This window comes from Helianthus annuus, chromosome 1 (assembly GCF_002127325.2).
Source record: "Helianthus annuus cultivar XRQ/B chromosome 1, HanXRQr2.0-SUNRISE, whole genome shotgun sequence".
Taxonomy (NCBI): domain Eukaryota; kingdom Viridiplantae; phylum Streptophyta; class Magnoliopsida; order Asterales; family Asteraceae; genus Helianthus; species Helianthus annuus.
In genome coordinates, this window is record NC_035433.2 from 132,678,386 (window position 1) to 132,697,029 (window position 18,644).

The 18,644-nt window shown below is 37.1% G+C and overlaps 1 protein-coding gene across 1 annotated transcript; it reads right to left on the reverse strand.

Annotated features, from left to right (window-relative positions):
• Positions 1 to 3,083: 3,083 nt before the first annotated feature.
• On the reverse strand, positions 3,084 to 4,864 carry LOC110939955 (NAC domain-containing protein 67). The gene is made up of 3 exons (XM_022181519.2): positions 4,483 to 4,864; positions 4,092 to 4,378; positions 3,084 to 3,594 (listed from the first exon to the last, which is right to left on the reverse strand). Exons 1-3 carry the CDS (start codon positions 4,676 to 4,678, stop codon positions 3,109 to 3,111), a joined length of 969 nt encoding a protein of 322 aa, XP_022037211.1. The 5' UTR covers positions 4,679 to 4,864; the 3' UTR covers positions 3,084 to 3,108.
• Between the last annotated feature and the right edge of the window lie 13,780 nt (positions 4,865 to 18,644).

The following is an 18,644-nucleotide window of genomic DNA, read 5'->3' on the forward strand; positions in this document are numbered from 1 at the left end:
TTCTAAACGGTTTCTCATTCAAAATTGCTTCGCAAAATTTATCACGATGAAACAAGATTAAATAGTCGGGTCGCATACCACCTCCGGCACTTGCGATGGACAACCACAATCGTTTGCTATGATACCATTACCATTAGTCTGTCTCGTTGTAGGTTTGGTTAAATCTATGAGCCATGCCATTGATCAACCCAAACTATGAATAAATTTCATGTAACCTTCGATCGGGTCCACCCAAATGTTAGAGTGAATTTTTCAAAGGCGGCACTCATCCAAGACATAGTGAAGGCAACTTCCTCTTCTTGGATACAACTTTTCCTAGCCATTTGCGACAGGTGGTAAAAATTAGAGAAAAAAAAGTTGTAGATAAGAAAATTAAGAGTAGAATTGTATGGTAAGAATAGGTTAAATGGAGAGATATAAATAGTATAAAAATGTTTTTTAAATAATCGTTTAACAGCTAGCAAACTGTAACATCCTGGATTTTTGTGAGATTAAGATATAAATTAAATGTAAATATTATATCTTAAAAATGAGTTTATATTGGCAAAATAGTATTTTTTATAAAAAAAAAAAGATACTATGATGGAATTTAATAAAAAGAAAAAATTTATATTGCAAAGGGGTCAAACCTGATTAAAACTAATAGTTATGGTAATAAGGGGAAAACACATAGTTTGAAAGGGTTATAAACAAAAAAAAAATAAAAAATAAAGAAAGAAGATGATAGGGGTGAGCAAGTTTAGGTCCGGACCAAAAATAATCGAGAACCGAACTGAAAATATACCCAACCCGACCCGAACCCAAGTACCTAGGTATTTATATCGGTTCCAATTTTTCATATAAAATCGGGTTGGGTTAGTTCTCGGTTCTTTTCATGGTGAAACCCGACTTGGACCTATGGACTGAACTAAAGTGCTACTTAAAAAAGATTCGGCCATAACCCAGTAGTGATTGGAGCTTGAATCCCTAAAATATATAAAGTCATCGATCCGTATCATTCCTGGAAGGCAGAATCTAGACTTCAACCCTACAATTTCGTGATTCCCCATGTGAAATCGACCTCCTCTTTTTCCCTTGGCTTGCGTCGCACAGGGCCGACCTCCTAGTTATATCCAATATAACCGACATTCAACATTTACGTGCGGCATATGATCAATGACATGGCTTTCCAGGAATGATAGGGAACATAGATTGTATGCACGTACATGAGAATGGTGATGTTAATTCAAAAGGGATGATTATAAGATTCCAACGATTATACTTAAAGTGATGGTGTCTCAAGACTAGTGGTGTTGGCACGTGTTTTTTGGACACATTGGATCAAACAACGACATCAATATCATCAACCGATTGCCTTTATTCAATAGTTATTTGGATGGAATCGCCCCTCTTTGTCCTTTTTCGTATATCTTGCGGATGGGATATTCCACTGATGGGAAACCATAGTGAAGACGTTGTCGCATCCTTCTGAAAACAATTTAAAATGTATGTTGTCGCTTCCAGAAAGCACAAGAAGCAACACGAAAGGACGTTGAACGAGCTTTCAGGGTCCCAAAAGGTAGGTGAAACATACTTCAACAACCTGCAAAGGCACTACATCCCCAAAAGATTAGAAAAATCATGTGTGCATGTATATAATCCTACAAAATATGATTTTGAATCACGATGATGTGGTAAGATCTCCTGAACACATAAAGGATCTTCCAAACGAAAGAATAGTTGAAGACAATATTATTTCACTATTACAATCATGAACGACTCACAATAACCTTAAATCAGATCTTATCGAGCATTTGGAGCATTGACACTAAACGTACGTCCAAATGAACCAAATGAATATCCAGGTTTACTTTAATAAAATGTTGCAGGTTATTTTATTTTATTTTATTGTAATTAAATTTATATCTTTGTTATTTTTATTGTTGTATTTATGTAATTTTTATTTTTAGTTATATTAAAACATTTTAAGTACATTTATGTTTAAAGTTTAAATTAAATTAAAATATTTTAATTTGGAGAAATTTAAGACGACACCATGCTACACAGCACTTGGGTAATTATGGGAAAAACGATCGAGATGTCTCATTCCTTCCTAATAAGAGGTTGCATGAAGCTATTGATTTGTATTACGTCTACGTTGCTAACCTTAGTACGTATACATATATATTATTAAAACATGTTTTTAGTTTTGACAAAAGATCATTTAGTTCTATGCTAGATGCATCCACTTTTAATTATTGTTGTGGGTGAATATCACATCCATCCTCAAACCAGCAAAAGATTAAAGATTTTACATCTCCAAATACCTACATACACTACCAAAAAGTTATACTAAACTAAGTTAAACTTCTAATATCTCGCTAGGGATTAGGATCAAATACAAAGGATCTTAATTGTAAGAAGTGTAAGAAGGATTTATAGAGTGACAAGTGTCCAATAACCTAAAAAAACCTACTACACAAAAAACCCCACTACAAAAAAAAAAAAAACCTTAAACATCCACCACCACCAAAAACCTAAACCCCCCCCCCCCCCCACATCACCCACCCCCCCCCCCAAAAAAAAAAATTTTTTTTTTTTTTTTTTTTTTGCCGGGTGTTTAGTTTTTTTGGGGGTGGGGGGGGGTTAGGTTTTTTTGGTGAGGTATAGTTTTTTTTTTTTTTTGCCCGCGGGGGGGGGGGGGGGGTTTAGTTTTTTTTTTTTTTTTTTGGGGGGGGGGGGTTAGGTTTTTGGGTGGTGGTGGGGTGGGGTGGGGGTGGGTGTTTAGGTTTTTGGTGGTGATGTAATGGGTTTACTTTTAGCTTATTGGATAGACACTTGTCACTCTATAAATCCTTCTTACACTTCTTACAATTAAAAGCCTTTGTAGAATAACTTGACCCATCTCGCTAGATATAAAAGATATCGAAAAGTAAACCCCTTATATTTTAAATTTTAATTGTGTGTATCTTAGTAGCTAGAACTTTAATTATTTTTTTCATTTTTCTTTAACAGTTCACAAAGTCAACAAAATTTTGTTGAGCTCTAACGATATCTTACATTTGTTTGTGTGTTTCGCCCCACACACACTAAAGAAAACAACAGAACTCAAAAGTTACATTAACTATCTCAGTATGTTTTCATGAAATCATCAAAAGAAATCCAATCATCAATCACCAACATGTCGTCCTTGTCAACAACTGACTGTGTTGTATTGAAATCATCCATAGCAACATCTTCTGAAGTCACTGGAGTTGTATAACCAAATGGTAGTGCAGCATCAACAAGCGATTCGGCTGAAGTAGAATTTGAAGGAACCTCATAATATCGAAAACTGCTTGTAGCGTTCGACATGGACTGATTTTGTGGAACGATCTGATCCAACACTGGAGATGCGTAAGCGCGCGATTGTGCAACATAAACATGTGAAGTGATGGCTGTAGCACCATGTGGGATTTGAGCAGTGTTTTTAGGGTATGCCATTGAAATATTTTGTTGATATTCACCAGTTCCTTCACTTGCAAACACTTGACGAGGAGCTTGAGCTATACTGTTCTTCGTCTCATTGGTACTATTCTTCTTATAAATCTTACAGATCACCCAATCAGTTAAAACCTGTATAAAAATTTAAGGGTGAGTAGAGAACCGATAAATCAAACCAAAACCAAATCCGAAACCAAATTATTTGACATAACCGAATTAAAATAACTGGATCATACAAAAAATGACGACCCGTTTATATATTTTCTGGAAACCAAATTTTAGTGTGCAGTTTCGGTTTTGTATTTTTTGTAAAGTTGAAAAAACCAAATTTTAGCCGGGTTGTGTTCGTGTTACAAGAGGCGCGTCCATATTAGGGTTAATGTCTTTTAAACAAACAAATGTTAGGGTTAATGTTTGGTAGGGGCGAAGGTTAGAAGGGGCCGGGTGGACCCCCTGAACTTTTCGCTCAGTAGTATTATGTATGTAGCTTTCGTACACAAATTTTTGGGTATATACGTTTTTGACCCCCGGCTCTATAGAAATTTTTGGGTATATACGTTTTCGACCCCCGTCGGAAATCTCAAGCTTCGCCACTGATGTTTGAGTTCTACACTGAGTAGGTCACATACCTTGTTACTGTCTTGTCGGCTTTTAATTGGAAGATTTGGATCATTCATAGCATACTCCTGCATTAGCCATGATGTCTTGCAACCCGTCCTGTCATGATATCCTAAACCTCTTTTCGTTCCCACCACTCGCGATCCAGTCGCATCATGATGATAAACCAATGTATACTTCTGACTTGCTTTCCAAACCCCCAAGTCCCCGGTTCTTCTATTAGGTACATTCCCCTTTTCGTATTTTCGCTCTCTTGGTGTAAAAAAGTACCATTTGTCATCACAAGCTCGGTATTGATCTGTTATCAAAACACAACAATTTTCAAGATTAACTAATCTAATATACGCTACATATGTCATTCAAATTATATATATAATCTATGTTGGTATAAGTTTTACTTACTTGTAAGTTCTTCAGGACTGTGGTTGTAAAGATTGACCGCGTATATCCGGCATTTGGGATGTTTTCCGGTTTCAATCTTTGGTTTTAGGTAGTAGAGTATGAGTTCTGAATCCGTTGGGCAAAACCGATAGCCTGGAGGCAGGTTATCGAGATAATCAGGCTGTTCTTGACGCATGTTCGGAACGATTTGATCCATGAATAACGTGGTTATTCGAGTAGGTTATATGAAGAAGATAATACGATTGTAGAGGTTGACGAATGACAACATAAACTTGCATGAAGAATACGCACTACTTGATTTATATATATAGCATGAAAGGGGATTATTATCTATTTATCTTATCTTATATGATCTGTTAATTAATGTAAGCCCAAAGTATCGCTATTTTACTTATCCAATATCGGTATTTTTCCAATCTCGGTCCATTTTATTATTATCAATGTTTGTAATTAATTTCCTAGCTTCTTTATTTCGTAAAATACGCACTGCTCAAATTTTGAAACTATTTAGTTATTTTTTATTTTTTGAAACTATTTAGTTATTAGAATTATATCCCTAATTTTTTAATAGGTCGTGTACATAGAAAGTCATCCTTAAAAAAAAATATCCCTAATTTTTCAATACAAATATTATTAAAATACTAGTCAAATGTTAAAACAATTGCGTTGTTGTTGTTTTTATTATTATTATTATTATTATTATTATTATTATTATTATTATTATTATTATTATTATTATTATTATTGTTATTTCTATAATATAAATTTGCAATAAATTGTTGTATTATGTGTTGTACCCTAAGCATTGGGGGTTTTTAAAAAAAAATTGTGATTTTTCTTTTTTAACCCAAAAGTTTTAATCATTTGTATTTTAACACTTTTAATTTGTTTAGTTCTAACTCAAAACTTTACATTTTTTGTAATTTAACCCAAAACTTTTTTAATTACAACTTTGGTCCCCATACTTTTTATCATTCGCAAGTTTTTCGTTTTACATTTCGTTCTAAATTTTGCGAGCTAATACGTCCCGACGTGCGTGTGTGGTTCAACGTTTTTCGTCTATTTTTCCACATTTGACAGGTATGTCGCAATGTGTCTATTTTCCCCTTTTGGCAAATTCGCTGCAACGGGCGGATCCTACATTAACTTAGTTATTCTTCTCTACGTTATTTTGCAAGTTAACACGGCGCAACGTGCGTGTGTGGTTCAACGTTTTTACATCTATTTTTTTCCATGTAACAACTTCGTCGCAACGCGTGTGTCCTAAATTGTGACACTCGAGGTTTTTCCGATCGAACACCTTGTAATATTTTGTGTATATATGATTATTACTAATTGGAAACGTGACTTTTACATGATATGTGTGATATGTATGTATTATGTATATATTTATATGAGAGCCGAAACCACGACCCGAGACCATGACTCGCAACCGGGCGGTTGCGAGTGGGCCACTCGGTCTCGAGTGGGCCTTTGAGCCGAAACCGGTTTGGGCCGAAACCCCCAAGCCCAACCCGAAACCCCCTTAGTCTTGTTGACACTTGGTATATAATCCCCCACTTTCCTTCATTTCCTTCATTTGGCACAACACACCAACACATACACTCCTTATTTTCTCTCAACTAAGAAAACCCCAAAACAACATCCAAACTCTTCCAAATTCTCGGTTCAAGCAAGGATCTCGGACAAGGACTCGGTCAAGCTCGGATCACTCGGACACTTCATCTTCTCTCATTCTCTTCTCTTTGTTTTCGGCTCCTCCTTTTCATAACCGGTTAGTGTTTTCTTTTGTGTTTAAGATGTATGTATGTTGTATGAACAAGGAAATGCTTGATTAGTAGTTTTGTATGACTTTTAGGTTGATTTGTAAAAGTTTGACAAATATGTGGTAACATGTTAGAAATGGTAGTGTAGGAATGTTTATGCCAACCAAAACTATGTTCAAGATTATAAAATGAATGCTTCATTGTTCTTGCAAAATGATGTTGTTAAATATGAGATTTCGACTATATAATGTATGTTTTCTTGTTTAGCATCATGATCTTGTCAAAAATATGTGATTTACGGCTCATAAATAGGTGTTTATGTTGGCATGAAAACCCTAGAAAACTATGAACATAAGAAGAACTTGTTTGAATATGGTTTGAAGGTTTTAAAAATGGCAAAGTTTGATCTATATTTACCAATGGGCAGATTAGGAAAAGTGTTAGTGAAACCTTATTGGTAGTTTCCTAATCTGGGTCTGATTTTATGTGTACAATTTGGACTGTCATATCTGCATCATCACGTGTATATGAAAGTGACAGAATTACGACTCGCAACGACGGCATTACGACTCGCAACCACAGCATTCCGACTCGAAACCACACCGTTGCGACTCGCAACTAAAGCATGACAAGTCGAAACCACGTGATTGCGACTCGAGACTACGTCGGTTGCGACTCGCAACCACAGCATGATGACTCGAGACCACGGTTACGACTCGCAACCACAGCGTGACAAGCCGAAACCACCTGGTTGCGACTCGAGACCAGCTGGTTGCGAGTGGGCTGTTCATTTTGGTTACTGGGCCCATATGTGTTTAACTTGGACTATCTGTTGACTGGATTATATGTTGCTGTTGACTGCTTAATTTCTTAGGCCGGCCCAGTAACCCACTGTTTACTTATATGCTTGATACGTGTTAGTTACGTGCCTATATGTGTTTTACGTGAATGCTTGTACACCGAACCTGACCTATACCGGTAACCATGTTAGGACGTGGTGACCAACGTGATTGACAAGTAACCTAAACCTACCGAGCAACCCAAGGTGAGTTCACAACTTAAAAGCATGCGTCCCGGTGGTTTGGGACACGAGACTAACAACCCTATCCCCTGGTAAAAGGGGATACCATTTACATACCTTCCCTAGTTATTGGGAACGAAACTTACTTTTCCTTCCCGGGTATTGGGAAACCTTTTGGTTAATTACTGTTTATACGGATTGCAACTAACGGCACTAAACGAAACTCTATCACTCAAGTCCCTACTACAAATACCGATTAGTCGCCGGGTTAGGCGAACGGGTTATTAGTTGATAGCGCTATTTAGGTGTTTACCAGCCTCACACCGTGCCCTGGTTTGGGACGGGCGTGAACTAATGAACTCAGAAATCCGTCAATGATGATAGAACATTGACATCGGGGCATCCTGCGGATACGCAACGGTTACCTAGTGTTCGGTATTGGAAAAACAGTTTAGTCGCTAACTTTTGGGGTAGCTCCCCAGGGCATGTATAAACGGATAAATTAACCGGTGAAACAAAGTTTTTGGTAATTAAAACTGGATAACTAGTGAACTCACTCAGCATTATTGTTGACCCCTTACTGCATGCTTTGCAGGTAACCAGTGACGAAGGAGCTTGCAGCTTGGGAACGTGTAGTGTCTGTTCACCCTTGTGTTGGGTGTTACCTTATTTTGAAACATGAACTTTGTTTTAAACTACCTTACTTATGCTTCCGCTATTTATTACTGTTTTGAACTTAACACTTTAAACTCTGAACTTAATATTTGCTAAGCTTATGATTAGTAAGTATTACTTTTGTTATCAACTTAAGTATTCAGTATAATTGGTGGCTGGATCCTGGTCGGTCACGCCCCCGAAGCGGGTGTTATCCGCAGGTGGATTTTGGGGGTGTGACATAAATCGACATAGTTATTTTTTCATGTTATATGTTTCGGTCTTATATTTCCGCATTAACACGCCGCAACTTCAGTGTTGGTGGTCGCTACCCGCGGTATGGCATTGATGTTATTTGACATAGCTTTAGGCCCCGCCAAAACGCGGGGGCGCTTAATTATATTATAGTTATTATTATTATTATATAACATCTTAAAACAGAACACTGACCACTTTCTCCGTATTTGTCTTTATTGTCTTATATGATCAAATATCACTTTCTCTATTTTGTCGTTTATATATATATATATATATATATGGGGTAATATGGGGTAAGATCAAATAAAAAGTTTATTTTGCCTAAGTAGGATGAGAAATAATCTTAACATTCATTTTTCAAATCAATGGTTAAGATGAAAGTGTAGGAGAAAAGATGAGTAGAAGGGTATCTTGGGAAAATCCTATTTATGGATTTTTCTCTCTCCACATGCAAGGCACATGCATATTCCACCCCCGTTTTTTAAACATTCATAACTTTTTAATACCACATTATTTTTTCATAAAAATTTCACCGTAAAATCGAGCGTCTTTTTATCTTTAATTTGAGTACCATATTGCTATATAAAATATGAAAACTAAAAAAACCCACTAAAATTTGTTGTATTTCTATGTTATATAACATTTATTTGTGCTGGATTTTTGTACTATATTTTTGTGCTAAATTTTTTGTGCTGAATTTTTTTGTCTTAATTTTTTTCTCATTTTTTTGTGCTGAATTTTTTTGTACTACATTTTTTTGCTAAATTTTTTCGTGCTATATTTTTTGTACTACATTTTTTTGTACTAAATATTTTGTGTTATATTTTTTGTACTACATTTTTCGTGCTATATTTTTTGTACTAGATTTTTTATGCTATATTTTTGTACTAGATTTTTTTGTTGTATTTTTAAAAAACAAAAGGGTTGCCACATGTCATTTTCATTCCTATTTATACGGATCAAAATGTCATTCATTCTTACTTATTAGGAGTGCCACATGTCATTATCACAATCCTTCTTAGGCTACTTAGGCAAAATCCACTTTTTAGTGAATCCTTCCCCATATATATATATATATATATATATATATATATATATATATATTTGTTTTTTTTGTTTGATAATACTAATTATATTCTATTCTATTCTATCTTAATTTGCAACATCAGTCTATTTTCCAATAGACCACCTCTAACCTTTCATCATGTTACAATTTAAGTTCATTGCTTTTTTTACCCTCAAAGTTTCATAAAATGAAAATTTTAATCCTTAGACTACTACTTCATATTACAAATTTGTACAATAGTAACCAAGTTTCAAGAGTGTTCTAATTAGGTCACTCATAATTTTTTGTGTTCTAATTAGGTCATTCAAGTTTCATTTGATGTTTCAATCCTAGATATTTTACCTAAGTAGAAGGTCATCCATCCTACATGGTATTTATTTAGGTTTTTTATTTAAAAAATTTGTTGACAGGGCACATAAATGCCAAATGGATTAGAAAAAAATGCGAAATAGCTTTAAATTTTTTTTTAAAAAAATGGTAGAAAAGTTAAAAAAATGCGAAAAAATTAAAAAAAATGTTATTTTTTTTTTCAAAATATCTAAAAAGTTCTAAATGAAGATAAACAACTAACGATAAAATTTCAATGATTTGTAATATTTGATCCTTTTGGGTTTTGATTTTGTTTTGATTTATTATATTTCTTTTTTTTATTCCATGTCATCATCTCTTTAAAAAAAAGTTAAATAAATGCCATATAGGATTATGACCTGCTATTCAGGTAAAATCTCTAGCATTAGAACACCAAAATAAAGTATAATGATCTAATTGGAACAATTAATTTTATCAGTGACCTAATTGGAACACTCCTAAAATTTTATTACTATTATGTGGCATATTCCCTACAAATTTTACAAATTAACCATTCAAATTTCTAATGTTTCAACTTTACCCCTATACCATCTATAATATACGTTTTTAACCTATTATTTTCTTCAATAATTTTCATTTGCTAATTTCTTTTTAAAAAACTAATTTGTCATTGACCTCCTTGAGTTTCTAAAGTTTCGAGTTTACCCCTTTCACTCCTTTACTCATAAAAACTAAGTTTTTACATGTTTTTTTTTTGAAATGAGTCCGCTCAAATATAATACGTTTTGGTTCTTATTTTATGTACGTTTCCAGTTGGTCCACGTTTCGCGTAAATGTACCAAACCGAGCATCGTTAAATATGATACATTTTCATTCATTCGATGGTAAAAATTCGAGTTACTCTACATTTCGACCATTAGTAATGCAACACAGATAAAATTACAATTATATTATTATTATTATATATATATATGTATACTAAAACCATAGTCGCTGACGTTTACACCTCCCAACTTTGGTCCTTTCACTTTGCATAATACTTGTAGTTGCCCCATGATGTGAATGTGTTTTCTTTTTTTCTTTTGTGGTTTCTGTTTTTTAAAAGCTATAATAAGCCATGTCAGTTATTTCTCTATATACACTTCATGTTTTTTTTTTGGCACATTACGGTATAACTATACAATATAATTTATATAAATTTGATTGTTATAATTGTACAATATAAATTCTATAAACTCGATTACTTAACGTTTTGATTCAATATATGTTACATTGAGCTGAACCGAGTACGTAAAAACATGAATTTTCATATGGTTAACGCATTACATAAAGTTTAAGCTAATTCATTTGATGTGTGCAATGGGCCCGCGGCGCATCGCCCGCGGGTCATATTACTAGTTATACTCTTAAAAACAAAGGTCGTGGATCCATCCTTTGTTTGTTTGTTTTTTTTTCACTTGATGGTTCTGTTGGATCATCTGTCCATCATCTGGTACATCACATTTTCTTTTGTAACACCCCGTGTTTTCGAATGTCAAAGTCAAAGTCCAAGTCAACTTTGACTTTCTTTGACTGTAGATAGTCTATTTTATGTTTTAGTTGTATTATGTGGAGTAAGTGTTATAATCAGCAAGAATCGAAGCAATCGAATGTTTTGACGCGAACCGATCTACGACTGTGAATGATAGGAAGTAACAATGCGATAAAGATAACTAATCAGTAATCAAACCGATCTAACAATCAATCGAACTCGAGACTCGAATTATGCGAATTTTGGTATTGTTATACGTGTGTGTGTGCCTTATGTGTTACTTGTGCGTGTTTACTTTATGATTGGTGTGGTATTCAAGCAAATCAATCGAAAATCGAATCGAAACTCGAAAAGCAATCGAACTCAATCGAAACCGACATCGAAACGTGAAATGTAGATGCTTGTATGTAGATATAGTAGTTGGGACTGAAAGTAATTTGACTAGGAACCCTATCGTATTCGTATCATCGTTCATCGAAATCGAAACGTCGAAAATCGTCGCAAAATACTCAAAGTGTGTCGCGGATTGAACAGGAGGCATCCTGATCGAATAGGCCAGCCGATCGGCTAGCATCTTGCCAGCCGATCGAGCAGCCCATTCGATCGGAGCTCCTGGCCAATCGGCTGCCACTTTCCCTTTTTGGATGCCTATAAATAGGGCTGTCCTTCTCTTCATTTCCACTTTTGGAAAGTTCTGACCGGCCAGCTCCTATTCTTCACCTTTTCTCATATTTCTCTCAACTCCGGTAAGTTTTCACTCTAAATCTTGTACGTTTTTTATTATTACTTGATTCTACACCTTTCTATCTTTCAAAACTTGGATTCTAACCGTGAAATCACCAAGATCTAAGTGTTCTTGGGTGATGTCATCATAGTGTTCTTGAAGAACATCAAACTTTGGCCTCACTCAACCATGAATAGCTTAGATCTAACCGATTTCCACATAAACAAGTTAAGATCTATCATAGATCTAAACATTTTCATGGTGTGAAGGATTGAAAGAAGGATTTCCAACTTTCTTTCAACTCTTTTACACTCAATGCCTTCAAATCGTTAGAAACGGAGCTTGAACCGGCTAACTGATCAATCTAACAGTTAAAAGGTTCAAGATTCGGGTTCTATCTACGAGGATTCACCGACAATGGGTTAAACTCTAAGCCGACGTTCCGAACCGCTCAACGGACGGATTTGGGTGATTCCTGTCCGAGCCGGAGAGACAAGTAAGAACGAAGGTATCATAGTTCAACTTGTTATCAAACTACCTCGATATAACGACAAGTAACCAAACAGCCAAGTGTTAGATAACAGGCCGACCAGGTCAGAGATGCTGGCCGAACGGCTAGGCTGTTCGAACAGCCCAGCCGATCGGACATACCAGCTGATCGACCGGGCCAGCCGATCGGCTAGCACATGGTCCCACACTTTAAAATTTCATGAAGCATAGTATCGAGGAAGGGATGTTCGAGCGAACTACGTTTGGTGAACATTACTCTTCGGATCATGAGATACTACTCTTCAACACTTAATCGTTTTTCACAACTCGTTCGTAGTAGGGAATGCCAGCCGATCGAACAGACTGTTCGATCGAGTGACATACAGTTGAGGACTAATTCTGAAGTTCCTAGCCGATCGAGTGAGCTAGCCGATCGAGCGAACCGCTCGATCGATCGACTTGAAAGGTAGGAACACTTCAGTGTTCTCAAATGCTGCAACAAAAACTTCAAAAGTTCACATCCTCAAACACAAACACACCAGAGGAAGAAACAATCCACTCGAATGGCCCAGCCGATCGAGCCAACCGGCCGATCGAACAGGACTGTCCAATCGGATATACCAGCCGATCGAACAGATCGTTCGATCGAACCTGCCGTTCGATCGACCAGCCTATTCGATCCATTCACACCTGTTTGCATTTCCACGTTACTCATTGTTGTGCTATCGAACTATTCAGGCTAACCCTACTCTCAGCGCTCCTTTCAATCCATAATCCATCACTGTGAGTATACTCGAACCCTTTTTGCTTTAGCACTTTTGGGTGTTACATACGTTACTTATCAAAATCACAATCGAACACACTATTCAAACTATTTGAACGCTAACCGACTACATGTATTACGTGATTAAATGTATGCTTGTTGTTATGTTTACACGTGGAAAGTTGTCTACCTGCCTTAGCAACGTAGTACTATAGTTTGGACTCAGCACCCGTTCACACGGGGGTTGTTAAGGATAATCTACTTGCATGATTTACGGTGGTGATCATGTATTGCAAACTGTATCGGACAGTCAACCCGTAGTCATTGGTATTGATAGGTCCATGTCGATAATTTACATGCATCATTGCCCTCTGTGTACGTGCTGGTTATGCGTAAACTATTCAAACTCTATATGCTATTATCAAACTTGTATGCTCACCTTTACATTATATGTATTGACTTTATTTTAACGTATGTGACAGGTGCTTAAGTTGCTAGGATGCTTAGGCGCGTGGTGATAAAATCGAGGCTAGGGAGTCTAGAAATAATAAACAATTGTCTGTAATAATAACTGAATCTGAGTTGTCGGAACGGAATTATTTGCCTAGTTGCTTTCTATGAGAACTTGTTTATTTATTTGGGACACGGTATGGGACGTGTCATTTAAACTGAATTTATATTATAGTTGTTGTGGAAACTTCTGGACAATCTGTTTCGCTCAGTGCCGTGCCCCAATGATTCCGCCATCGGTTGGGGTGTGACAGATTGGTATCAGAGCCATAACTATAGGGAATTAGGTTAGACACGACCTAGTCCGGGTCGCTGTCTTAGAGACCTAGACTATAGTTAGGAACCATCAGACCAAGTTTATGTGCTTATTCTGCAATCCTTCACTATCACTGCACCTGAGTTTTCAAATAAAGTCGGGAGATTTAGTTAGGAATAGGTGTGAAAGCCGCAAACTCCTGACCAAACCGCCTGACTTATGCTGATTTTATTCGTTTATTCATGCTTATCTCATTATTTTCACCAACAAACCAGGAAGATTATACCAAATCAGGAGTGAAATCCATATTTTGATGACTAATCTCCCTTATTTTACTAAAAACAAGGAAGAAATTGCTAAGCCAAGGGGTGAACCCTGACCTTGGCAGTTTGTTCTGTACTTTATTTATCTCACCAAGGCATTCGACGGACTCCAACGACCTGAACTCACAAGTATGACCTAGGGAACGCGTGTGGAAGTGCCCAAGAATCGAGGCAGAAACACGACCTCTAGAGTCGAAAGTGATGACAAGTCTACTGTGAATAGTCGAATTGCCTTGGGTAGTCGATGTCTAGTAGCCGCAGACAATCTATATCTCGATTCTATGTGTTTCGATTCTGAGAACCGCAACCACGTACTTTGATGACTCGCCGATTTTTGTGTGTTTATGTGTGCTTTCTCTGTTTTTGTGTTTTTATTTTGGGACATTATTCGATTTTGCTATCATTTCAATCGACACACACGACTCGTACTGTTATTCTATCCCTAATCAATCCCCAGTTGCTGCAATCTAGATGATATTACGGTATGTTATGCTATACGACTAAGTTAGGCTAATACGATGCTATTCGACATGCTAATCAAACGACACGCGAGCTTTGAAGGATAGGTTTCTGTTTTCTGACTGCTTCAGTAATTAAGTGCCTAGGTATTTACGTGTTTCTGTGTTTTGTGTTCTAAGTACTTATGTGCTTCTGTGACCTATGTGTTCTATGTGCTTCTGTGCTTATGTGTATCTGTGGTTGTGTGCTTATGTGTCTATGTGATACGTGTTTCGACGTGATTCTAAGCTTTAGATAGTAGTAGACGCGTGAGGTGAGATTCGATTTCGTTGTGTTGAGTCTCGTGACGATGTCTAATGCAGACCATGTCGTCGTCTGGATCTCGACACCGAACCCCACTTACTCGCCAAGAAAAGAGAGACCGACGCCTTGCTGCTATCATCTCCAAAACCGTAGCGAAAGCTGTGAGTGAGGTGTATGAAAACGCTAGCAAGTCGTCTGAAGAATCTCGAGCTGAGAACCCTAAGGATTCAAGCAAGGCTGCTTTCAGCTTCAAGCAGTTCAAAGCATGCGGACCAAAAGAGTTCACTGGCGAAGATGGTCCTACAGCCATGTTTCACTGGTTCGACTCAGTCGAAGTCACTCTGCGCCAGAGCGGATGTCCTAAGCATCTCTGCACTCTCAATGCTACAGGCGTCTTCCAGTCCCGTGCTCTAGACTGGTGGACGGCCGAACGAAACAAGCGCGGAAATGATGCAGCTTACGGGCTAACATGGAAGGAGTTGAAGGCAATTATGATCGAAGAATTCTGCCCTCCTCATGAACGCCAAAAGCTGGAGGACGAGTTCTGGGGAATCAAGCAGAAGGATGGAGACAACGCTGCTCTCACTGCCCGCTTTAAGCAGCTTAGCATTATCTGTCCTGATCAAGTCAAGACCTCAGATCAAGCCATCAAGAAGTACATTCGAGCCCTGCCCGATTGCGTAGCCGACTTTGTTCACGCCGCCAAGCCAGCCACTATCGAAGAAACCTACCTACTCGCCGCTGAGATCAACGATAAGCGAGTAAAGTCTGGCTTCTGGGATAAGCAAACCAAATCTCTGCACCAAGCCACTGCAACACCCACCAACTCATCTGCTCAATCCTCCAAGTCGTCAAGAAGAAAGAAGAAGAACAACAACAGCTCCAGCAACAAGAGTTGTGCTGCCGCGACAAATGCCACTCCTCTACAGGCTGTACCAGCTCAGCAGCACCAGCGCTCAGCCCCAGTGATCAATGCACCGCCAGCAAAGCGTGCATACACAGGCCTCACCCACTCTGCCCGACATGTTCGTATCATCATCCAGTGGGTCTAGCTTGTCGTTTTTGCGCTCACTGCAACCTCTATGGTCATTTCACTACGAACTGTCGCTATGGTCCCCGTCAAGCCCTAGCTCAAGCCACTGTCAACCAAGCTCTACTCCCTGCCCCTCAAGGTCAGCAGGCAGCTCAAGCACCAGCAGCTAATGCTCGAGTCTGCTTTGCATGTGGTGACCCTAACCACTTTGCCAACAGATGCCCGAACAGGGTGGTTAAGCAAGAGCCCCAGTAGCAACAACAGCAGCAGCAGCAGCAACAGCAGCCTCAGCAACAGCAGCAAGCAGCCCATGCCCGAACCTTCAACATGAATGCCCATCAGGCTCAGGCGGATAACAACGTGGTTAATGGTACGTTCCTTGTGAATGGTATTTATGCATCATGTTTGTTTGATACTGGGGCCGATAACTGCTTTGTGTCGTTTGAATTCGAGAAGCTCCTTAGTCGTAACTGCTTTATGCCCTTTGGTCTAACCAATGCACCCGCGGTTTTTATGGATCTGATGAATCGCGTGTGTAAGCCATACCTTGACCGTTTCGTCATCGTATTCATCGACGATGTCTTGATTTATTCCAAAACGAAAGCCGAACACGCGCAGCATCTACGTTTGGTTCTCGAGTTACTCCAGGGGTGGTAAAAATTAGAGAAAAATTAAGTTGTAGATAAGAAAATTAAAGACATAGTGAAGGCAACTTCCTCTTCTTTGATCCAACTTTTCCTAGCCATTTGAGACTGGGTGGTAAAAATTAGAGAAAAATTAAGTTGTAGATGAGAAAATTAAAGAGTAGAATTGTGTGGTAAGAATAGGTTAAATGGAGAGATATAAATAGTATAAAAATGTTTTTTAAATAATCGTTCAACAGCTAGCAAACTGTAACATCCTGATTTTTCGTGAGATTAAGATATAAATTAAATGTATATATTAAATCTCAAAAGTGAGTTTATATTAGCAAAATAGTATTTTTATAAAAAAAGATACTATGATGGAATTTAATAAAAAAAGATTTAGAGGGTGTTTGGGGTTGAGTTTTGAACATAAATTATGCGTTTTTAATAATCATAATCAGATAATTAACTATAACAAAACGTGATGTTCAAAGATAGTGTTTGGATTTGATTATGTTGCTTGATATCACAATAATCAGATAATTAACTATTTGAGTGTTTGGCAAATATATATTTATAAAAAATAAACAAGTGAAAATCTTTTTCTAAACGCAAATAATCAATTTTGGAAAACTGCGTTATGTTGCAGTAGGGGGAAGCTGCTTTTGGAAAACTGTGTTTTGTAATTTTCTAAACGTAAATAATTAATTTTTTAATTTTTTTTTACCCAAACACTCAAAACTGATTATTTCCGATTTCAAAACTCAATAATCTAAAAATCTCTTTCAAAACTCAACCCCGAACACCCTCTTATATTGCAAGGGGTCAAACCTGATTAAAACTAACAGTTATGGTAATAAGGGGAAAACATATAGTTTCAAAGGGTTATAAAAAAGAAAGAAAGAAAGAAGATGGGCGTGACTAGGAGGCCAGCCCTGTGCGACGCAAGCCAAGGGAAAAAGAGAAGGAGGTCGATTTCACACAGGGAATCACGAAATTGTAGGGTTGAAGTCTAGATTTTACCTTCTTCGCTCTATCTTATGGCTCTAGTAAGTGATTTCTTATGTTATGTTGATGAAATTCAAAGTTAGGGTTCTTAGGTGTGTGTGACCTTAAAGGGTTTCCATTTGTGTGATTTTGGTGTAAATATCTCCAAATTATGGACTACAGTGATTGTATGTGATTATTGAGTTATGGGTGTGGTTGCATGTTATAGTCTAGATGTTAGATTATATGATTTGGTGTGTAAAAGGTGTAAACATAATTGTTTATGTTGGGTTCTAACATTTTCGCATAGTTATGGTGATAGTCGATTAAAAAAACTACGAGCTTGATTATAGTTTCAAGTTGCATATGCATGCTTAATGAACTTGATAACATTGATGATTAAATGGTAATTGTGGGAGTTCGAATAGGTATGTTTATGGTGAGTTCTAATCACGCCCACAACGTGTTCGATGAAATGCCTAAACTAAATAAATAGTGGAAATTGAGAGATTTTATAATGTTTACTTGATTTAAATGATTTGCTAATAATCAATTGGTGTTTAGTAAACATAAAGCTTTGGAGAATTTATGGTGAAAATGACTCATATGTTATGATTAAACACAAATGCGTGATAAAGGGGTCATGTGAGTAGTAATAAACCAATTAACAAGTTTGGGGTAAAAGAATGATTTAGAACACGTGTTTGGTGATGGGTGGATAAATACATGAGATGAATGCCCATGTTATGTATTTTAATGATTTGCAAGTTTGATTTATTGTAAAGATAGGTGAGACATCTCCGTAGACCGACTTACACCGACATTCAACATTTATGTGCGGCACATGATCGATGGCATGGCTTTCCAGGAATGATAGGGAACATGAACTGTATGCACGTACATGAGAATATTGAGGTTAATTCAAAAGGGGTGATTATAAGATTCCGACGATTATGCTTAAAGTTATGGTATCTCAAGACTTGTGGTGTTGACATGTGTTTTTTGGACACTTTGGATCAAACAACAACATCAACATCATCGACTGATCGCCTTTATTCAATAGTTATTTGGATGCAACCGCCCT

Bases quoted from the DNA above. Each gene is read 5' to 3' on its own strand.
- LOC110939955 (XM_022181519.2), bottom strand. From the start codon at position 4,678: ATGGATCAAATCGTTCCGAACATGCGTCAAGAACAGCCTGATTATCTC. The intron at 4,379-4,482 runs GTAAGTAAAACT...TTTTGATAACAG, and splicing joins CAGTCCTGAAGAACTTACAA to ATCAATACCGAGCTTGTGAT. The intron at 3,595-4,091 runs GTATGTGACCTA...ATTTTTATACAG, and splicing joins GCCGACAAGACAGTAACAAG to GTTTTAACTGATTGGGTGAT.